Below are 23,024 nucleotides of genomic sequence, written 5' to 3'. Positions count from 1 at the left end.
CGCCGCCGCCGCCGCCGGTGCCGCCGCCCCGTGGGTAGAGCGCAAGGCGGCAGCGCCGAGCTGAGGGCGGGGATGAGGGGGGCGTGGGGCGGGAGGGAGGGGACGGGGGTGGGGGGGAGCTGGCCTCGCTGCGCCTCACGCCGGCTCCGCGGAGGGGGAGTTGGAACAAAGGAGGAGCGGGGAAGGGAGAAGGGGTGCCTGAGGCGCTGCCCGCACCGCCCTGCCGCCAGGGGGTTGGCTGCGGCGCTTCCCAGGCCGGCCGCCCTGCCCGCTGCCCCCCGAGCTGCTCTCCGCTCTGTGCGCAGCCGAATCGCCCCGTGTAACGCAGCCGGCCCAAAACGCTCCCGGGTCCGCAAGCGCTGAAGGCTCCCAACTCCAAAAGGCCGCCTCTCCCCACATGGGCTTTCTTCCGCTGTCGTGAAGTAGTAACTTAGGGGCTTAGTAACAGGGTCTTTGCTTACCTGGAATGAAATAAAACAAAATAAAATAAAATAAAATAAAAATAAAATAAATACAAAACATAAATACAAAATAAATACAAAATAGATACAAAACAAAAATAAAATACCTCAAAACCCATGTGCAACTGTCAAATTGTCCCTATGATCTTTACCTGCGACATCAACTTCAATGTGGTTCAATAGCCACTTACAAGCCCCTCTAATAGCTCCACTGTTTCTTACAGCGTGCTGCTCAGAGGTGGTCGGCCCTAATCTCAACTTTGTTCAAGTAGCGTTTTTGATCTTTGCATCGGTTTGCTTACTTTTATAACAGTTGATTTATTATAATATGAAGCAGTTGTATTGAAGAGGCGCTTTTCCAAATAACAGCACCTTTCGCACTGTGCCAACGTTTATATATTTTAGATACTACTTTAAAATATGGTATTTTAAATTTCTGTTATTAATACATCTGGTATTTAATGAGGTAAACAGTGAAAATATTTCACTTTAGTTTTAGATTCCCGTCATGTGAATGGTCCTGTCCAGACCAGGCATTATTTTAGCCCAACTCAAGCAGAGATGTTCTACATAGGAATAGTGCTGTTAGCGTTGTTATCTTGCCATAACAACACAGTTTTAAATGTTTTCAGCACAATGTAACTCTAACTTGCTCCTTCCAAGCAATGCTGCCTGCTGTAACTTAGCCTATATTAGCGGCTTCTGACAGAAAAGCAGGGATCACAGGCAGGGATCACACCTCTCATGTGGGCTCAGAGGAATCCACACCATGAAGCTGCTCTCAGGAAAGGGACCCTTCTAAACTCAGTTAATTCATTCAAAGAAGCTTAACTACACTGAAAACCCTACCAGTGTAGGCCTCCGTCCCTACAGGAAAACCACGAAGAAAGGTACAAAAAAGCCAGGGAACATTTTTATTGCATGTATCTTTATTGCATGTACCTTTCACTCTGGCTCTCTAAAAATTAACACAAAGTACTAACTGCAAAAGCCATTATTGGCAGAAATGAGGATCCACAGCTCCATGGGAGTTACTATTCCTGCTCTCCCTTCCAAGATGTTTGTTCAAAAATAAATAAATAAATAATCAATCTTAGTTATACACCTTTATTCAATTAGGTGCCAAGTCATCTTCAGATGAATTAAGTGAACTATTTTACTTTGATCTTGTCAAGACCAGAGTGATGGCTTGTGACACATTTGTTGTTCAATCTGAGAACATGTTATTATGGGCACTGCTCATTTTAGAGTACTTATTCATGCAACCGTTCCTTTAAAAAAAAAAAATAAGGGCAAAGGTGCACTTAAATATGCAAACAATATTTATTAAACGAGTATTTCATAAGCTAATTTAAAGGAACAGTGAGGATTTCACACAAATTCTTGGGGAAAGGGGAGGAACAAACATAACGATCAAATTTGGTTTTGTTACAGGCAGTATTGTTGCACAATTTTTAATGCTAAATTGAACTAAATGTTGCCCAATGATCTTTGGTTTCATGAAGCAGCAACTTTAACAAAATAGACTGAAGGGTTGCTCGTATCCAGTACTTGAAGTTATAAGAGCACGTTCCAGCTCAGAGGATATAAAACCAAAATCAATCTTCGCAAAGTATCATTCAGCTAACTTACTAAACTATCTCCTGGGCACTCTGGTGCCACGCTATTTTCTAAATAAAACCCTAAGCACAATAATTGTTTAGAGGTACGGTTTTTCAGCTGGATCTATCGCCTGCCCGGCCCAGCTCAGCACATCCCCCGAGCAGCAACCCACTCAAGCCAAAAGTGGCAGCAAAGCCACAGCAACCCCACGATGAAGGTACTCCTAGATCGGAACAATTTACACGTAAAACCCCATTCCTGGGGCTCCAAGCCACAGCTTTTATTTCCCTTCCTCTCAGCAACCCCCCCGCCCCGGGCCACCCCACCTCCCCCCCCGCCATTTCGTGCGGCGCCTTGGGTACTGAAGTTTGGGGCGGAGCGGCGGAGGATGCCTTCCTCTTTCCTACAATATCCCTGAAGGAATGCCAAATGTAAGTTTTTCCTCTTTCTGCAGAAGGCCGTCCTCTGGGGGTCACGCGTGTCGCTTGCTCCCAGTGCCGCCGCCGGCGGTGTTGGCCCCCCCGCAGCCCGGCTGAGGGGGGGTGGCGGAGAGCTGCGCGCTGCCCACGCGGTGAAATGGCGGAGCCCGGCTCCCTCCATCAACCACCAGCGGCCGCGTTGTAGCCCGGGCTTTTTTATTTATTTATTTATTTACTTAAGCTGCGTAAATTCATCTTCCTAAATTGGGAATTCACCTGCCTAAATTCACTTCTAGGGTGCTCGAGCTGTAACGTTTCTAAACGTGCTGCGATTTTAAGTGTTTTAAGGGTGCACGTGGCTGCTGTTCGTAGGTTTTTCCCGGCTCTGTTTGGCTTTGCGAAAGTGGCGAAATATTTGCTTTGAAGTAAATAATAAACTTCAAGCTTCTCTTGTTTTGGACTTTGGATGGCTTTGATTCTTTCTCTGCTGTTTGCAGAGCTGGGAGCTCACCAACTTTAATATTGGCTTTTAATTTTTTTTGTAATATCTTTAGTGGAAACTTGGCATTAACGCTCATGTTGGTCTGTTCTCCCACGTGCCTGGTGACGTTGTGCCAGGGGAGGTTTAGGTTGGATATTAGGAAGAATTTCTTTACCGAAAGGGTTGTGAGGCATTGGAATGGGCTGCCCAGGGAAGTGGTGGAGTCACCATCCCTGCAGGTGTTTAAAAGACGTTTAGATGTAGAGCTTAGGGATATGGTTTAGTGGAGGACTTGTTAGTGTTAGGTCAGAGGTTGGACTCAGTGATCTTGGAGGTCTCTTCCAACCTAGATGATTCTGACTTATTCTACTGTTTGTAAGTGAAATAGTAACACACAATGCATACTCTTTATTTCCAGGGTTCCTTCTGGCTATTAGCCAATGGATGCTGAAAGACATCGAGCACTCACAGCTCTTTGAATAGTCTGAATTGCCAGAAGTTAGTACTTGGGCTGGGGAATAACACTGTAAGCTTTTTCTTTTTAACAGTGAGATTTATGGTGATCTTTTGCCTAAAAAACACGGAATCCAGCTGTGCGGAGGATAACACCTATCTCTCACAGTCCCAGTGTGGGCCATGGAAGATCTGAGGCTTATTCTTGGTTCTCATGTGGGCAATAAGCATGGTCCTCTAGTTTCTGCAGGACTGAGAAACATAGATAACGATGACTTGTTTGTTTGTTTGTTTTTGTAAAGCTATCAGTTGCACTGCACAATGTTCCCAAGCGAGAGCCAGAAGTTAGTTGTAAATGAAAAACCACGAGCAAAAGAAACTTGTTTAAACTCAAAGCTATAATTAAAAATCAATTGCCACCTGATTCTAGAGGCCTCTGAACTCTATAAGTAGCACTTTATGGTATTGAAACCTGAGGAAATTAAAAATTACAGATCTATGGCAGCATCACTTTAGTTGAATAAGAGCCTCAGGCCACCCTAATCTAAGCTTGCAGCTCCACCATCATGTTTTGGCCATTCTGCCAGTTTAGGCACCATGCCAATATGTTTCTGTACCTTGCATTGCATCAGCAGAACTGCCTGCATGCTCGGCATGGTGAATTTACTAAAGAAACATATCTATAGAAAAAAATAATAATAAAAAAAAACCATGGTTTGTCTTCCAACCCTGGTCTGATTCCCCAGTCTGACTCCCCTTGTGACTTGTAAGCAGGCTAGTGTAAGAAGTGGGAACGAGCAGTTAGGTGAGAAGATAAATTGTGGAGCAGTGTTTGCAACCAACCATGTTTTGGTTTCTTGAACAATCAAGGTGGTCTGAGAGTGCTGTTCCAGGACAGCTGGGCTGATTACCAGTCTGCTGCAACAAAAAGGAGCTCTTTTCATCTGCTTCTGCTGCTCGCTTTGTATGCTCTGTGGTGATCACTTCATCTCTCAATGAGTTAGTTTAGCTGACTAAACTGGCAGAAAATTATTTCCTTTTTGTTATTATTACTTTATCGAGTTGGTTACCGTTGTAGTGTTAGTTTTCCATCATTTACTGGCTTCGTGATCCAACTGACTGCACACATTTGGCACTGGAGTGGGAGAGGGAACGAGAGGCTGGAGGTGGAGAAGAGAGTTGGACCAATGGCAGGCTGTACCAGCAAAGACCAGCGTAAGCCAGTTGTGAAACACCAGTGAGTGAACCTGTAGCCTGCACATTTCAAACTCTGTTTTCTTGTCCAAGCTTGAACATGGTCCAGAAGTTGGCAAAGGTTCTCTGAGATGGCCGACTGGGAGCTCTCATTGTGTGCACTGAGATCTTTGTGCACTCATGGCATTCACCTCATGTGTATCAAGATCTTTGTGCATTTGTGATGTGCAGTGTACTCTACTTTCTTATTAACAAAAGGCTTAGGCTGCTGGTTAATGTTAGTTCAGAAAGCAGGAAAGCCATGTTTAGCCTGAGAGGATTTAGGACCATGCTACCTGGCTGCTGGCCAGTTCAGGAACAGAGTAAAGGATGGCAGGTTCATGGGGCGCAGTACAGCAGCAGCCCAGCTGTTGAAGCTGGGAGGAGGAACACCTAGGTTTTGGTTTATGTTCAAGGATATTCTTTCAATATTTTATCCTGTTATCATTCTATGAAAAAAAAATGCATAAATTGTCCTGACTGCTAGGGCTGGAACCTAATACTGAACTCAGCAGAGCGGCAGCTGAAGTGCAGAACCTTTCAATTTTGTGTTATTCCTGTGTCCCACGGGTCTTTATTTCTTCTTGTTCTCTTGCCTAGCTTCAAGAGAAAGAGTGAACTTTCTCCTTTAGCACAAAGCTAAGTGGTAAGAGTTTTTTTCCAAGGCACTGGGAGGTGTGGGTTTGAGCCTGCTTAGTGATGCTAGGCTTGGATTCTCTGTATTTCCAGTAAGTGCTATCACTGCCAGGCCATGTTATAGCCAAAGCTCCAGGGAGGGTAGGAGTTAAGATGCTCCGAGCTTGGACCATATATTTAGTATAAAGAAAAGGTTTCCACAATCCCAGTGTAGCAAAGCTAAGGTATTGCAGCTTTTAAATAGGCAGTGGCTAAGGTTAAATGGTAGTCATGCAGTGATGCAATAGATTGCTGTTGCCTAAAAGGTGAGTCTTGCATTTATCCTGTCCTGCCTAGGCATGTTGTCCCATCCCTTCGTTTTTAGCGCCTCTGGTACTTGGCTGATTGCGCTGTTAGTCAGTTCAGCCAGCAAAAATCTGTTTTGTTGTTTTGTTGCTCAGGTTAGTTTTGTGAAAGAACAGTTAATGGACTATGCTCAGGTGAGCATCAGCAGCAGTACAAGGAAAAGGAAAGCACATCTGGGTTCAAGACATCCCTTCCAGTGACAATGAGGTATCCTTATGGGTCCAGCTGTCTCATGAAATGCCACCCTCCGTGTTGGCTCTAGCCTAGCATTGCTCTGCATGCCAACCTTAATCTGGTGTTCTGTGATTTGCAGAATCACAGAATACAAATACAAAGCCTGAGGCAAAGCTCCTGAGCCCGTATTCATTTCACATACTTAAGTGACTTATTTTTCTTCCTGAGAGTCTTTTGTATCCAGACACCCTGAATCATTTCTCTAACAGTTACCTAATTATTACTGATTCAGAAAAACAATCCCATTGATTTCAGAGTAATCATGCATGTGAGTATTAATGCATGTGTAAACTTCTGCAGCAGTGTAAACCCCCTGGAGCAGCAGATACGTTTTTGGGAAGTGCTGGAACACTTTGGATGCTGCATGGTGCAAAATTTTAGATACACCTAAATATTAATATTGTTACTTCATCCTCAGTTCCTATTTTGTTGGAACTAGGACTTTAAAAAGTATCTTTTAAGATTACATTTTTTTCTGACACCTTTCTTTTTCCACAAGTTTTCAAGATCTCACTTACTTGTTTACCACAGCAAAACGCTCTATACCCAGCTCTATCAGCCAAGGCACGGAGAAACCCAGCAGCGTTGGAGCTTAATTTACAGACACTGTCTGAAGCAGTAACCTGCCCCCAGTAATGCCCTTTAATTAATGTTTGTGCTATGTTGCATCCATGTTATTTTAGCTACACCTTTTCACTGCTTACAATTAGTTAGAGGTGAGGCAATGAGGCAATGATGGCTTATTCCAGACTCCACCTAGCTGAGATAAATATTTAGGTAACTTGCACCATGCACTTATGACGTGAAATTGAAACCTGGGCAGTAATAGCTTAAGGAGTTGATGTTTTCTTACACTTACAGAGTTATCTTCGTAAGCTTTCCATTAACACAGCCAGGGAGCTCCGTTTAACCCCCAAGGCTGCACACCGGATCTGTTCCAGGCTCATGCCCCTTCCCCATTAACTGCTCCTGAATTTGTAGCCTCGTTTCACTTCTGCCTGTATCTGAAAGCTCACTGTGCCTTTTGAAGGAGCCAAGTCGGAGAAAGCTGTCAGACATTGTTTTTGCCTTGCTCACTTTGTTTTCTCTGCTCCACAGGCCCTGACCTAGTGGAGGAGTTGCCCAGCTTCTTAATGAGCCTCAGCTTTGTGGAGGATAAAGGTCTCTAGGCTGATGCTCTTCCCTGCTGACTAGCTGCTGGCAACCTCAGGGATAGGCTCTGGAAATCAACTTGTCTTCACTGTATCCTCCTGTCCTCTCCTGTTGGGTACATGGAGTGATTAGCTTGCTTCTGCTTTCCTGTCTTATTTAGCCTAAGGACTTGGTAATGGACCTTTAACTGAAATACCATCTGTCTTTATTTTAAGACTTCTTTTATAGACAAACATATCTTCCTTCTTTACAAAAGCAGACAATGGTTGCTTAAGGTAATTATGTACCACTTTTTGGAATCTTTTCTGCTTCTGCCTCTTTATGAGAGGATTTAAGGATTTCACATACTTCCTCCATAAAAATTGTGTGGTAATCCTCACAGAAGAAATCAACTGCTTTGTGAGTGGCCTTTGGTTGTTTGACAATAAATAGTTGACTCCTGGATTAGTGCCAAAATTAAAAAGAAATGTCGCCTCTTGTAATTTTCATTTCGAATGCAAGATACTGCTGGGTGGCAGAGGGTCTACACCGCATCTTTTTAGTCAGTGTGAAAAAGAAAGGCTGTCACCACTACATTTGAGCCTTATAAGCTGGAATTGCCACCAGAAGAAGTTCTTGTCAAGCTACATCCCTAAATACAAGTTGCTGTGATGATGTTTAAGGGATGCACAAACTAGTTGAATTTCTGAAATCAAAACAAATGGTTAAACCACTTTTTTTCTCCCATTTTGTTATAAAATGGTTAAAATTTATTTGAACATATGATACAGGGCTTGTTCTATTTAACTGTTCCCATATAACGTTTTATGCCATACATTATTCATTTTGTTAACTGAACATGATACTTCTTGGGGAAAAAATGATTTGCCAAAATGATGAGTTACTTTAGCTGGTAACAGCGTTACGGGGTCTTGAAGCCTATCGTTCAACTATTTCTACACAGTAAGTTTGATGGAGCACGAATGTGCATCTTGCACTGTATTTTTCAATACTGTTGACATGCATGGGACTATGCTAAGCATCTGTTTTTTTAAACGATCAGTGCATGTTTTGATCTAATTATTGAAAATTTTTCAACTGCAAGAAATAATTTGGGTGAGACAGAATTTATTGCGCCTGTTTAGGAGTGAAAGGATGGGCTGCTTCTGCTCTGCAAACTTTTTGCTCCTCATCTCTCGGCCGTTTGTGTGTGAGTTTCTGTTCTCCCCCCAGCTGACATGGCTGAACTTTCCTGTTCATTGGCTACCTGCACAATGTCGTCAGTGGGGCGGTAGTGTTGGGACGGGGGCACTACATTTTAAAACCAAAGGTTGCTTTTCTCCTTTCTCTTTGCACATCTGAACCCTCGAGCATTACTTTCCTCAAACCAACAGCACATAGGATAGAGTAAGTATGATCTCTGTTCCAGTTTGGATCTCTGCATTCACTTCTGATATACTTGCCAAAAAAATGTAGTAATATGTAGGTTTCAATTTATTATTGATAAAACTTGCCTTAATATTATTATTTAATGATGACTGTCTGTGGAAACGTGCTTGCTGGATTTAGTTAAGTGTAGGATATACCTATCTGCTACATGGTAAATGTTTACTCTTCTACAGAGCACTCTTTTGACCTAGGTTACTGTCTTTATCTAACACGTCCCTTCACTGTAGCCAGCCCCGTACTCATTTTTTTTCCCTTGGGTTGTAATATCATACAGGTTTACCATACCTTCACACCCCAAATGTGTAGCATAGCTGATATTTTTACCCCAGTGTATTTTTCTTATTGTATGGGATCCATGAGGTTTATAATTAAAATGCCCCTACAGCTTTGCAGTCTGTGTATCTTGTCAAACATGCTTCAACAGAAAGCTATTGATCTCTTCCCACCTGAACCTACAATTAAATTTTAACTCCAGTATGTTTAGTTCATAGCGAACAACTCAGCATCCATCATCTGTCTCTTGTCCTTCTCTTTGTGTTTCTTTTTTCTTTATTTTGCCTAAAAGTATCGTTCTCTGAACAAATCATGCCTTTGTTAACGGGTTAAAATACATTATCAAGGGGTTACCATCTAAAATGCGTGGGGGCTCTCCTTCTCTGAAGTAGGTTACGGAGGACTTGGATTTACAAACCAGGCTCCGTGTATGCCTTGCATGGTGCCCTCCAAGCAGAAGCATCTCCTGCAGAGTCCAGGCTCCCAGGACAGCTGGCTTTCTCTGGGGTCCCCAGAGCCATCTGGGCAGCTCTTGGGCAGGGGCCAGCAGCTTTATCCGAGTAGCAGCTGGCATCGGGGAGAGGCACATGCCCTGCCTTATCAGTTGGCTGAAAACCTGCTGTCTGTCGTGCCTCTGGTATGGCCGCTTTTCCCTTAGAAATCTGGTTTGGGTGGGTTTTATCCTCCCTGGCACTTAGGATGTATTCTGTGCTGGGATCCCTGCACACACTGGCAAGCGCTGGTCAAGGACCGGCTGCTCGACTGAAGAGCCCCAAGCAGCGACCAGGGGTTGTGCTACGTGTGCAGGGAGGCCAGGCACTGCGTTTGGCTAAAACTCTTATCTCGGCTGTGTCCCTGCCCCCGATGACTGCGAGGTGATTTGCACAGACCTCTTTGCTGGCCATGCCAAGTCCTTGAAACAAATCATGCCCATTTCCACGCAAAACTGCTTTTGTGTATCCTCATCGCTTAAAATGCATGAAAACGCTCTAATATTTTGTTATTGAAAGCAATGAATGCTCCACTTGGGCACAGGACAGCTGCCCATCTATAGCTTTGCTCGCCCTCTGCTTCACTGAATAGCTTCACGGGGGACTGCTTGTCTTCTGTGAATAAAACTCACCTTAAACAGTGCACCTGCGTACACAATTTATGTGTAGTTGGACTAATGTCACTAATGGACTAGAGCTTATTCTTTGGATAGCTCAGGAGGTTAGCCTTTGCCTGTCCAGGACCTCCAAAGAAAGACATACGTACTTATTTTGTCTCTTTATTTACCATTTTCTGAATTCCAATGTTCTTCTCCAGAGTAAGTGAAGTCTTCTGTTCTGTAAAATTGTCGAGATGGCAATTTTCAGGTGACTTACACCCGTAAGTATGTAGAAAATACACACAGAAATAAGCACATCTTAAAAAGCAAAGGCCAACATTCAGCGCTCCTCAAAGACAGAATTGTAATGTCCACGTCAATGCGCTATATGGAAGCTGTGTTTGCACATGCACGTGATGACATCAGGAGGGTGAAACAGAGCATTCATTTCATTTTGGAGCAGTTTGTCCTCAAACTATTGAAAAATCTAGGCTTTGCCTTGTAAAACCCTGACCAGCCTAAGGCTCCTTCAGTCCCAAGGGAATGTGCATTAAGACTCTGCTTCCCCGTTCTGTTACAAGTTGTTTTCCCTATCTCATTGCTCTTAACCTTAACTTCTAACAAAGTATTTAGACATTTTTTCTGATATTACTACCCAAAAGTCTCAAGTTGTCCCATTCAGCTCCCTAACGTTGCCAACAGCATTAAAACAATTAGTTCATCAGAGGGACTTTGCAGGCTTGGATTTGCCAGGAACGTGTGTAAGTTAGAAATCACAGCCTGGTGGGTCATAAAGGTTGTTCTGTATCACAGGCTTCAGTACAGCTCAGAACAGTTGCCAGTCTGATCAAAGGAAAAACAGGATTGCCCTGTGGGTTGCTTCAGTGTTTGACATTTATTTTCTATCACACCTTATTAAGTCAGTTATCCATTTCCACGCACTTTTTTTTTATTTCTTTAAACCAACAAAACCGTCATAGAAACATCATTGCCTGAAACAAAGTGGCATTCACCTCTGCTGAGAGCTGCCTTCCACCCTGCAGTTAGATCTGTGAAGCTCTCACTTTGCTAACCTGGCTCTACTAATTCTGTGTTGCTTGTGTTCTGGTTTTGTGCAGGCTCATGGCTGATCGGGTGCTTGTCATCGGCAGTGGAGGGAGAGAGCATGCGCTGGCCTGGAAGCTGGCCCAGTCCCCACATGTAAAACAAGTGTTTGTTGCTCCAGGAAACGCAGGAACAGCTGACAATGGAAAAATTTCCAATTCAGGTAAAAAGAAAAATTACCAGGTTAAAATACTATAGCTGAACAAATAAATTGTTCCATTAATTGATCTAAAATCTGTTGGAGTGAAAGGCTTATAATAATTATTATTATTATTTGAAGCTTTGGGTGCATGTGAAATCATACAGACGCAGTTAAGAAAAAAATATCTGAGCAAAGCCTTGTGCAACTACCACTCATTGAATTTTATCTCAGGTTTGTTAGTTAATTCATTGGACTTGGGTGGTAGAGAATATGGCTGAAACTCCTGCAAGTTCTTGCTTCCTGCCTAGCAGGAATGGGTAATGTTTTATCTTGGTATGCAGTGCAGTTCAGCAGCTGTTTCAGCTGTGAACAGCTGTGCTTGCAGCAAATGCTGGCACTTCTAGGAGAGTGGCAGAGCAGACTGCTTTGGGTAGGAACCACTGTTTCATTCTCAGAAGTCCCATGGAAGCCGTACGATGCCTACAACCTTTCATAAGAAAACTTTCTCACCTAAAACAGTCAACCATAGAAAAACGTTCATTCCTTTGTCTTACTGATTTAAAGAAGTTAGGATTATTTTTGAACACTTCTGTTAGTACTGACTGCGTGTTTCAAGCTTCTCGCCTAAATGTGGTGAGCTCTGACAGATTGGCTCTAACTGAAACTGTTCATATTAATTAGTTTTCAAAACCCAGCTTAAGGTTTTTCAGATTGAGCATCCAAAAGTACATGCTGTGTTTAAACTGCACTGTTCTAAGGTGTTTGCCTGGAGGCACACAGTGAATCAGTACAAAAGCAGGGGTAATAACTCCGAAATGTCTGTCTTGTGTCCATTATATGCCAGATCCTGAAGTACTTCAAGCAACCAACTTAACTTTCTACTTGGTATGTGATAACATACAGAACTAAAATTAACATATTATACGTGTGAGCAAGAATTATATGCCTCCATTTTCTGCATTTATATGTACGAGTAAAATCTTTTTTTGTTATGATTTCATGTGGAAACATGAATCCCGTCATTTTCTTGTACAGCAGATAATTACCAGACTTAATTCTGTTGGAATGCTTAATTACAGGAAGTTTAAATAACTTTGTTCATAATTTCTTTGAATATGCACAGTATCATAGGCAGCTTTTTTGTCCTGTTTGATCTCGGGGAGAGAGCCCAAGAAAGAGCATGACAGGAAAGTCATGTTCTTATATTTCCTTCTCATCCCAGAAGGTCAAACAGAAATCTTTATACTCATAATAAATTGAGTCAGTGCCAGCCTTTATGGCCTGCAGAATGTTAATTTCAATATTCTTTTTTTTCAAATGATGTCTTTTTAAGAACTGCTGTGCTTTCCTCTCACATTGTTATTGCATAAAATGCACTGCACCCTCAACAATATAAAATATTTGAGCATGTGTTCAAACCACCTCCTTTTAGTGCTTAAGCCACCTCCATGAAAGCAACCACATGTACTCAATCTCTTTTTTTCCAGACAGTGGCCTCACATGTGCTTTAGGAGAGAAATCCTCAGCCAGCTGGGAGGCAGAAAGAATCTAGAATTTGTGTTACAAAAACAGGTTGACTGTTTTTATTTATTTTGCAATTAAAAGGAAATAATTTGTTTTATCTACTCAGGCATTTGAGTCCTAGCACTGGGGCCTAGATTTTTACTGGGTGGAGAAAATGGAAAACAGGTTTTCAGAAGTATGTAAGCCCTATTATGTTGTCTAAGCCTGGGCAGCAATGCCTGTGAAACTGTTACCATTGTTTCTGTTTTTTTTGTGTCATCAAGATTTGGCTCTGAAAGTTCATCCTCCCCTATGGTTCATGAGATTTCCTTTAATCAGCATTGAAGTTCTGGTTCTCAGATGATTTCTGAAACATGTAAAGGTGAACTTAAAACTATAAATAAACTTTAATTATTAAAAACTTGCTCCTGTCGAAGCTACAAAAGTTTTCATGGTTAATTTCAGTCAGTAATCCTTTCTGACATTATAGATTATATTTAGCCACTCAACCTAAATCTGTTATATATTTGATTTATATTTAATTAGCAGGACAAATTTAGTGCCAGAAGAGTATAGAATAGCTCGCTGAATCCTGAGGTACACATATGCATGTCTGCAAATGGACTTGAGCATCCTGACACCTCCTTCTACTGCACATTAGGTCTCCACCTAACAAATATTCTTAACTTTAAGCCCTGGCTTTGCAAATGTTGGTCCGAGTTCCTTCTGTTTGGTTTGAAATGCATGTCTAGCTGTCATTTTGAGAAGTAAAACAGTGCTACAAAGCTGTTCTGTTTCAGTCTACACCATGAGGAAAATGGCGTTTGGGGTTAGAGTTAAAATTACGTGCTAACAATGTGACTTACTCCGTTCTGTTTGTTACAAGGACATTTCCACATAATGTATATCTTGTGCTGTGTTCACTGCACATATCTCTAGTAGATAAGGCCTGAGGCTTGTCAATTTTGAATGAAAATCACAGTTATCTTATTGGCTCTTCCCTTTCCCTGCTCCATTTCACGTGATTTGATGTCACAGGGAACAGGGATTGTCCCTCTGCAGTTGCCCACCAGAACTCCCATTGTCTTCCTCTGGGATCTGCTGTTCTTGAACTGCTTTCACAACACCCTCATGAGACTGAAAGACAATATTGACCTTTATGTTAATCAACACTTTAAAGCCAAGTGTGCTATGCTTTTGGTCTTGCTCTCTTGTGAGCTAGAAGTCAGTTGGCAGAAATTGCACACAGATATCAAAGGCCTTTGCTTTTTCTTACTTAGGCTGGTGTAACAAAGTAAATGAACTGTTGAATGGTTATCAGGAAAGTAATTTTTATCAATCTGTTCAATCTGTTTCACCCAAACAGGATAAATCTGTAATCAAAATGCAAGTTTCAGATACTGCTTTTATGCCTTCTCCTCTGGAAATGGGGAATTTACTCGTGCAGGGTGGCAGAAGCTAAGTAGGTACCAACGCAGAATTGTGTGGATGTGTCTAACAGAAGATGCTTTATCACTGCCTCTGCCTTCTCTGTCCGCTTCGCTGGAAACTAACTGGACGGGGACATAGCTCCTCTCACGCTTGCCAATATGGTCACTAGCATGACTTCACAAGCAAAACTGAGCAAAGTATTCCAGCTCCAAGGAAGATGTGCACTTTATTCTGTTTGTAGATTTGTACTCTGACGTGTTAGACTCCTCCCCATGAAGGCAGCCAGTCCACGCTGGGCTCTGCTTGCAGCATGTTCGCTCTCCGAGTTCACATTCCAGTCCCCTGCAGACCTTGGCTTTATTTATTCTTGATAAAAGCAGTGGAATTGCATTGCCTTTGCGTAAATCTTTTATCATGAGACTTGACATTACTGTCTTTCTTGTGAGCTTTTTCTTTTGTTTACACAGTCTTTGACACTGCAAGTATCATCACATTCTGTGCTTCTTTACAGAAACATAACTGTCCTAGAAACCTTACCCTTAAATCCTTACCCATAATTACAGTACCTTCCCATACTAAGTTCAGCTTAATGTAAGAAAAAGCACTCAGATTTCGTTTTGTTTCAGTAAGGTCACGGTTTAGTGTGACAGGTTTTAGCTGGCACTACAGAAAGACAGAAAAAGAACGCATTTGCAATGCTACCACCAGTGACTTGTTTCTGTCCCCTACGCCATCCTGGCATGAACATGTGCAAAGCTTCGTGGTCAGTCTAATCCAGGAAGAGACTGGCTGAACTATAGATAGATTGAGTTTTTTTTCTGGTGAGTTGTTTTTAACTTGGTTGTTTAGTGATGCTTCTTTTTCTGGTAAACAGGATGTTTTTGAGATGAGAATGGTTTACTGTATGATGGTGTAGGGGATCCTGAAACTTTTTCTCACCTTCATGAGCAACGTTATGTTTACAGTGCATGTCAAACTACAGCCTTTGCTTGGGGTCTTGGCGTTGTATTTTGTTACAGGGTGCATTCATATTTTTTGAAGATATATGCACCTGTAAGTCAGTTTATTTATGTACTTGTGCATGCCTCTGTTCCATATTTACATTGACTTCCCATTTAGTGTTTAATGTGATAAACAAGTGCCAAGAGTAACAAATGAAGTCTTACCACCCTTTGGTATCTTTGACAGCTGTTTCAATCAGCAATCATGCTGCACTTGCCCAGTTCTGCAGAGATCAGGAGATCAGGCTGGTTGTGGTTGGTCCAGAGGTTCCTCTTGCTGCTGGTAAGAGAAAGAAAACTAAAAATCATAGCTTTCTTATTTTAGAAAGAAAAGTAAATTTTAGTCCCCATCTTTTTCCTACCACTCAACAGTGTGGACACTCAACTGAGTGTCTTCAGTAAAAACACAATCAGATTCCCTGTAGCAGTTTCCTTGAAATTCAGGGCTGTGCCATGACAAAAATGAAGTTCAAAGAGTATTTTGTGAACAGTGTAATAGTTAAAATATCATTCACAGTTCTATTTCTTTCTAAGTTCTTGGATTTAATAAAAGAGGTATGAAAGTGTTTCTATAAAAGAATGTTGTCTAAGGATTTTGTTTTCCTATGGAATTTGCTTTTTTTTGGAAATAATAATAATTTGGGACTAGGTTTTTAAAAAAAAAAAAAACTTTCTAAACGTGTTGATAATTTGTTTTATGTTTTTACATGATCAAGAATTATCTGCATAAAAGTCTAATGTTAACTATTTGGCCAAAAGCTGTAATAAAACAAGGGAGGCTTATCATATCCTACCAAGTGCAAAGATCTCAGCCCCAAATATTGCAGGGTTACTTGCTCCTGGTTAGAGTGAAAAATACATCTAGGGCCAATCTGGTAAAATAGGCATGGCTTATCACTCCTATGTATTTGTTCCAACAACTTAGTAACTGGGACTGCATGACTACAAATCATCTGGTGATTTGAAAAAAAAATAATATGTGTTGTTATTTTCAGGAATCGTTGATGACTTGACAGCAGCTCAAGTGAGATGTTTTGGTCCAACAGCAAAGGCAGCTCAGCTGGAGTCCAGTAAGAGCTTTGCCAAAGCCTTCTTGGACCGTCATGAGATCCCAACCGCAAGATGGAAGTCTTTTACTGATCCAAAAGCAGCATGTAGCTTCATTAACAGGTAAAGCTACCTTCATAATTGATTTTTTGTGTTTTTTTTTTTAAAGCCATATACAGTGTGCTAGATATCCTAAACAATCAAATGATTAATAATGTGTCAATATTCTTAGCTGTAGTACAATATCCATAATGGTTTTAAAGGATAATCTGACATGACACTATCATTCTGTGGTAATAATTTAATGGCTCTTTATTTATTACTCTTTTAATGAAAACTAAGTTCAGTGTTCAGTTTACAGGAAAATGTGGTAGAAGTTTTTATTTTTTTTCAGATTGTCTGTTATGGAAACCCACCTTACAGTCTGATAGTCGTAGCATGGTCAGTCTTCTTTGTTCTTTTCTCCACAAGTATGGATTCTGCACTGGGAGCTTACTCAGCAAATAATGATCTAATTATCAGAATACTATCCAGTTTACCCAACATTGATACAATATTAAATTATTAGAAGAACAGCAGCCTTTTGGGTACACTAGTGAAATTCAACGGTGTGAAAAAAAAGAGGAAGCAGAAAGCTTCAGCGGACGTAGCATATCAAGAGAAGTCTAGATTTTATGCGTGTGTTACTCAATAACATAAAACTGTTGCCAGGAAAACTGATGAGTATTTTGATTTTTCGACTACTGGCATGTTCAGAATATTTACAAAATATGGTTGGAATATAGAGTGTTTACTTTTGGATCTCTCTTCTCTATCTTTAAAGTGCGAATTTCCCAGCTTTAGTTGTAAAAGCTAGTGGCCTGGCAGCTGGCAAAGGAGTAATTGTAGCTTCAAACAAGGAAGAAGCCTGCAAAGCTGTTAATGAAATCATGCAGGTGAGTGGAAATGTCATGCACTGATTGGAAGAGTTCTTACACATGAGTTGTTAACCATGTCAAAGTGTCAGAAAAGCTCTTTTTTATTTCTATATAATAGGAATTTGACTAACAGAAGTCAAATATTTTAACCATTATTTGGACAGCTTTGAAGCTGTATCATATTATTGCTTGAGGCAGAGCACTCTTTCTCAGCATAGTTTATGTAGACTAAAACAAAATCCTTCCTACTGAAGACCTGCACTTATTTCAGCATGGTTTTCATTTTTTTTTGTTTGCTTCTTTTGAGCCTCTGCTATGATGAAACGGGTACTGCAGTGCTCTAATATTAACACTGTGATTAAGCTGTATGTTGACAGGCAACATCAGCTTTAGGATTCCAGTCACACAGCACTTAAATGTGTAGTAAAATTCCAGTGGAATTATTTCAAATTAAGCATATATTTAGGTAAGATAGTCAACAAGTATATTAGGACCATCAAAATCTGAAGAGAACCAAAATGAAGCAGTTCCATCTGAACGGTTAGGAACATAGAGCTGGAAAATAACTTGCACAGGTCAGGTCCTCAACTGATGCCTGCAGCACAGCCTCTTACAATACAACAATGCTGTGCTGATTTGTAGGAGATGTTATATGTCATACGTGTTGTATTTCAAGGGTCCGAAAATGGTCTACACTCATAATTTGTTGTGCATGTATGGTTATTGGACAAATCATAACATGTGGTCACCTCGTTCTGTCTTGAGCAAAAAAAAAAAAACCACAAAACTTTATCATGTGTTAAAGAGTCTTACAGACATATAAAATTTTCTTGTCAGTGTGCTGTTGTGGTTCTTAATTTAGTAAACATACAGTCAGTTCAAACTTTGCACTGGAATGTGAAAATATTGCCCCCGCCCCACACTTCAGTGCATTCTATGTAATTTCACTATCTTATAAAGTAAAAGGTCAGATTACAGACTTGGTGGTCATTGCTATAAGCCCTCAGTATCACGGGTGCGAACCTCAGCAGGTAGAGCACAAGGAATTACTCAGAAAGCCTAAGTATCACCTGCAATTTTTAAACATTCAAGATAGAATTTGCATTTGTTAAAAGATAATAAAAAGGAGGAACAATTATATTATTGTTGCTACTGACTTATCCAGGATGGAGAATGTATCTTTCCTGATGTATTTGCTTTTCTTGTTGCATTTTAACTATTATAAAATGACTGAAACACAGAACTGAAGAGATTCTCTTTTTAATATAGGATAAGGCTTTTGGCACAGCTGGGGAAACGGTTGTTGTTGAAGAACTTCTTGAAGGAGAAGAAGTTTCTGTAAGTGTGTTTCTCACTATAACCTTTAGATTATACTTTTTTCAAGTTATTTAGGAAACAACATGTAAGTACCGATAGGAGGGATGCATAAGATTTTATTACTTAAATTAGAAGCAGTTACCTGTTCATAAATGTAGTTTTATTAATTAAAGGCAGATGTGTTAAGAACCAAACTTCCTGCAGTCTGTTAAAATAATTCATATTATAAATAAAAATAGCTCAGGCAGTAATCAGTTGTTCCCCCATGGGGAAAAAATAAAAACATAAAAATTTTGAAAGTAACTGAGCATGCACATCTGTGTTATGATTTCCCTGGCATCAAAGACAGCATAAGATCTCCTCCTTATTCCTACCACTTCACTACTATTTGTTGTTGATTCAGTTATACCAGTTACCTGTTCATGGAGCTATAAACTAACAACCTTTTTTTAAAGAGATCAACAACAACTTGCATATTTTCTGTGGTCTGGTTTATAGTCCAGTCCCATTTGAATCAATACAAGTAACAGGGTGGTGAAGCGTAGAGCAGGAGAAGGAAGAATGGTTGGGAGTAAGGGAGAATGGAGACTTTCAGCTCCACTAATAAAGGGGATATATTGAACTATATCATGAGGGATCAGTGACCTCCTTTGGAGCACAGGAAGAAGCAACTCAAGACAGGTGCAGGCAGGATACTCTTTAAGCAGTTTCATTGCCAGAGACACTGCAATGTGGAAGTGCACCCGGGGACAAAGGACCTGGAAACAAGGCTGTTGAATGTTTTGACAACGCTGATTTACTTTGCAGATGTAGAGAGAACATTTCCTTCATGATACAGCTCCTTCATTAAAAAATAAAATAAAATAAATCTGATTTAATTAGCAGAGTGTAAAGGAGAATTAGAGCCTAGGTTTTGAGGTGGCATGGGAACTTGACACTGGCATTGCCCGAAGTAGAACAGCCAAGTACCAGCTCAGGTTCCCGAGTCCCGGAGCTGCAATTGACTTGTACTGGATATTGTGAACATTCATCTTGGAGGTGGTGGTATTTATAAAGCAAGCGATCATCTCTAACTGTTTCTAGTCTTTGCATAATCAGGTTTCCCATCCGATATGAAAAAATTAGACTTGCAAATTTTGGTCATCCTTATTCCTTCTTGGTTGGCTTGACCTCATTAGCAGATAAGGGGGTAAGGGTTTATCCAGATCTCCATTCTCTGGTGAAAAATGTGTGGTCCTTAGAATACCTGCAGATTTACAGTAATATAATACAATAACAAAAGCATGCAATTTAAAGTTTTGTTTTGTTTTACTTTTTCCTGAGTTGACTGATAGCAATAAAGTACTATTTGCCTTGCCCGTCAAAATAATTCACATTCCACAAATGACCGTAGCTTTTTATATATTCACAGTCTGACATTTTAAGGTTTTGAAGAGAAATCCTGGGTTGTCTTTTAATTAGCATTATAAAATGTTAAATATAAAAGTTGGACTAGATGATCTTAGAGGTTAGACTGGACTAGATTATCTTAAAGGTCTTTTCCAACCTGAATGATTCTGTTTTTATGAGTACTGCTATCAGTAATCCAAACAGTGAGCATCAATTATAAAAGATGTTAGCAGATATGTTATTATGAAGATACTGAGCCTAAATAGTGTGGTATGTAAGTAATTTACAAATAATGTAAAAGCAAATGGAGTTTTGTCAATTAGGAAAAGGAATTTTTGAAAGGGATGTAATATTTTCTTTCCAGAGCAGGGAAAAGGAGAGGGAGGGAGGAAGTAACTTCACTGTGAGTTGTTTTTTTTTTTTCAGCCTTTTCAGTATTTTTAGTACTCTTAAATATCCATTTTTGTAACACTAAAAATAAAACAGATTTGCACTTCTTTTGCACTTTAGGAAATTGTAATCATATACTTGTGTTTTAATTATTTTCCTTGTTTTCTAGTGCTTATGTTTCACAGATGGCGTCACAATTGCTCCCATGCCCCCAGCCCAGGACCACAAGAGATTAATGGATGGAGATGAAGGCCCTAACACTGGGGGAATGGGAGCTTATTCTCCAGCACCTCAGGTAAAAAATGTGAAAACATCTTGTTGTAACCATAGTACAGCTCTAATACAGAAAATATCTGTGAATTTTCAATTCTATCATGACTAACAGGATGTGGAGAGAGTGGGATCTTGTGGATGGAAAGTGTTGCCTAAAACGAACGTAGACAGTTAAAGCCTGTAACTTGATAAATTTGTTCCTCTAAAGAGAAGGATATTTCTACTGAATCACTTCTAATTATGAAGATGGAAGTTTTGTTATTTTTGTAACCTTGTTTGTTGTTTGTTTTTTTTTAAGTTGGGATCAATAATCTTGAAGGCCTTTTCCAACCTAAATAATTTTATGATTCTAAGTGTAACAGAATAAACATCATTAGAACTACATGTTCAACCACATTTTTATTTTGCTCTGGGCTAAGCTAATGATGAATCTTTGCTGTAGCTCAAGTTAGTTTTGTTTCTGTTCTGCAAACAGTCTATTTGTAAAAGGATTTAATTTGCTTTCTGTTCACCTATGTCATGGCCATTCCTTTTTCTTTTTTATTAAAGAAAAATCCTCTGTTCCTCTGTAAAGCTACTAATTTTGTTTTATTGAACAAAATGCAATCAGTGACCCCAGTATTTTCCAACAGTGATTTGTCTTCGGGAGCCCCTATCTGAATGCCAGTACGTCTGTGCAAATGGTTTGTTCTAGTGAAGCCAGTGGGACTAATTAATTGCACATGCAGATCTAGATCTAGAGCCACATGTCTGAAGAAATGTAACCTGTTGTATTAATGCTGTAGTATTTATTCTGTGGAGAAAGGAAAAAAGTACTAGCTTTCCCTTGTTTGAAGCATGTGTTGGAATGTGCAGCAGCCCATTGAAGTGTTCTGCTTGACTCTCCAAAATGCTAGCCGTAACAGTAGGAAAATCATGCATTCCCTTTTTACAAAGACTGTTTTCTAATCCTGTTTTATTAGATTTCTAAAGATATGCTGCTGAAAATAAGAGATACCATTCTTCAGAAAACTGTTGATGGCATGAGGAAAGAAGGTGTCCCCTATTTTGGTATGCATAAAAGTTTGTGTTTTTTTAATTTTAAAGAGAAAGTTTTGTTTTGTCCTCTTTATGGGCCTAACTCACACTGTAGGTGAGGGAAGATAGCTTTGATTTATTTGAAAACTGTTTGGCATTAGTGGCTTGATTTAAAGTCCATTGAAAACAATTGATATCTTTTCATTAATGGTTGGTAATTGTCAAATGAGAAAGAGCAGAAAGAACAACAGTTGAAAAGAAGTGTTAACATCTTTAAATGAACACTGAATGTGTTTTCCTGTTTAGCACTGCCATGAGTAGATTAAAAACAAATGACCTATGCAGTTGCTTAGATAGAGTTTTGTATATTTTTATTCTAGGTGTGCTTTATGCTGGGTTAATGCTTACCAAAGATGGACCTAAAGTTCTAGAGTTTAACTGCAGATTCGGTGACCCCGAATGTCAGGTGAGCGTCGGTAAATGACAATTTATCAGTAGGGGAGAGTATTCTGATGCCATCTACCATTATTCTTAACTAACTTTCAGATGAATAATCTGCCAGTTGCTCTGAGACTTAAAATATTTGGTTTGTTTATTCAAGACAGAAAGTCTGTTATGAGCTTGTTCTATTCCAGATTTCAACACATTATATATACTCAAATGTGGGTGTTGCAAGGGTAGGCTTGAGTGGAACTCAGTGCTTTCCTATCTTTTCCAGAATGGAATGGGATCTTTTTTTTTTAACTTGAAGAAGCAAACACATCCTTTCCCCACTCCCTGACTCTTAATTTCTGTTCTTCAGAACACAGTAAGGTTTTTAGGCCTCTGGCATTAGGAGAAAAGGTAGTTCTTTTACTCATAGAAACTATGTTTAAGGAAGAGAATTAAAGGTACATATGTGATGCACAACTTGTACATATGTGTGAAAATACCACAAAAAATAGTATTTTCATTTACTGATGCAGTATTATTTTGAAAAGCTCAGGGAAGAAAATGTAAAAATGTTACATTGTTTTCTTCAATTTCCTAAATCTCTATTTTTGTAGGTAATTCTTCCACTGTTGAAAAGTGATTTGTATGAAGTTATGCAAGCAGTTATCAATAAAAAGTTGTCTAGTTCCATGCCAGTTTGGTTTGAAGACAGTGCGGCTGTGACCGTGGTGATGGCTAGTGAAGGATATCCAGGAACCTATCCCAAGGGTTTGGAAATAACAGGTAAATACAGCAGGAGAAAGTGCAGAAGTCTGATTCCTCTCCTGTCCTCTCTCCAGCCTTTCATTTTGCCTGATGAAGGTGAATCAGTATAACCCAGATTCACAGAAACTTACGATCCTGTGATTATGGGTCAGGTCAGCAAGAGACAACTGAATTTTCACACATCAAAGATTATTGGTAACACAGCCATAGCATTTAGAAATCTCCACACTGTATTGTTAAGTTTTATAGCATTTCTTTAATACGTTTTACTGTTAAGTGCTTCTGGGGCGATTACTGATTCTTACAAGGTGTTGATATTGATACGTTTTGTAGTCTCTGTGTCAGTGAAGTATAAAATCTATCTGCAATTAAATGCTGTATGCAGATGTTTCAGCTAAATACCTTTTTCTGTCTCTGAGCATAGAAGCAGCAGACTCATCTATCAACAAAACATAGTTTTAAAAAAAATATTCTTATTTCTCAGAATAA

General features: G+C 40.0%; 1 protein-coding gene across 1 annotated transcript in view; it reads left to right on the top strand.

The window, feature by feature from the left end:
• Positions 1-2,392: 2,392 nt before the first annotated feature.
• The window catches only part of GART (phosphoribosylglycinamide formyltransferase, phosphoribosylglycinamide synthetase, phosphoribosylaminoimidazole synthetase), a 38,106-nt gene continuing 17,474 nt past the window's right edge, over positions 2,393-23,024 (top strand). The window contains exons 1-10 of the mRNA XM_032190896.1: positions 2,393-2,494; positions 10,926-11,074; positions 15,176-15,271; positions 15,984-16,158; positions 16,859-16,970; positions 18,222-18,290; positions 20,218-20,343; positions 21,284-21,371; positions 21,719-21,804; positions 22,385-22,553. Of these exons, the coding sequence (XP_032046787.1) occupies positions 2,493-2,494; positions 10,926-11,074; positions 15,176-15,271; positions 15,984-16,158; positions 16,859-16,970; positions 18,222-18,290; positions 20,218-20,343; positions 21,284-21,371; positions 21,719-21,804; positions 22,385-22,553 (1,072 nt within the window). The 5' untranslated portion in view covers positions 2,393-2,492. The remainder of the gene's footprint in view (positions 2,495-10,925; positions 11,075-15,175; positions 15,272-15,983; positions 16,159-16,858; positions 16,971-18,221; positions 18,291-20,217; positions 20,344-21,283; positions 21,372-21,718; positions 21,805-22,384; positions 22,554-23,024) is intronic.

The sequence above is a fragment of the Aythya fuligula genome, chromosome 1, assembly GCF_009819795.1.
Source record: "Aythya fuligula isolate bAytFul2 chromosome 1, bAytFul2.pri, whole genome shotgun sequence".
Taxonomy (NCBI): domain Eukaryota; kingdom Metazoa; phylum Chordata; class Aves; order Anseriformes; family Anatidae; genus Aythya; species Aythya fuligula.
The sequence above is the reverse complement of the archived record's forward strand: the minus strand, read 5'-3'. Positions and strand labels throughout refer to the sequence as shown.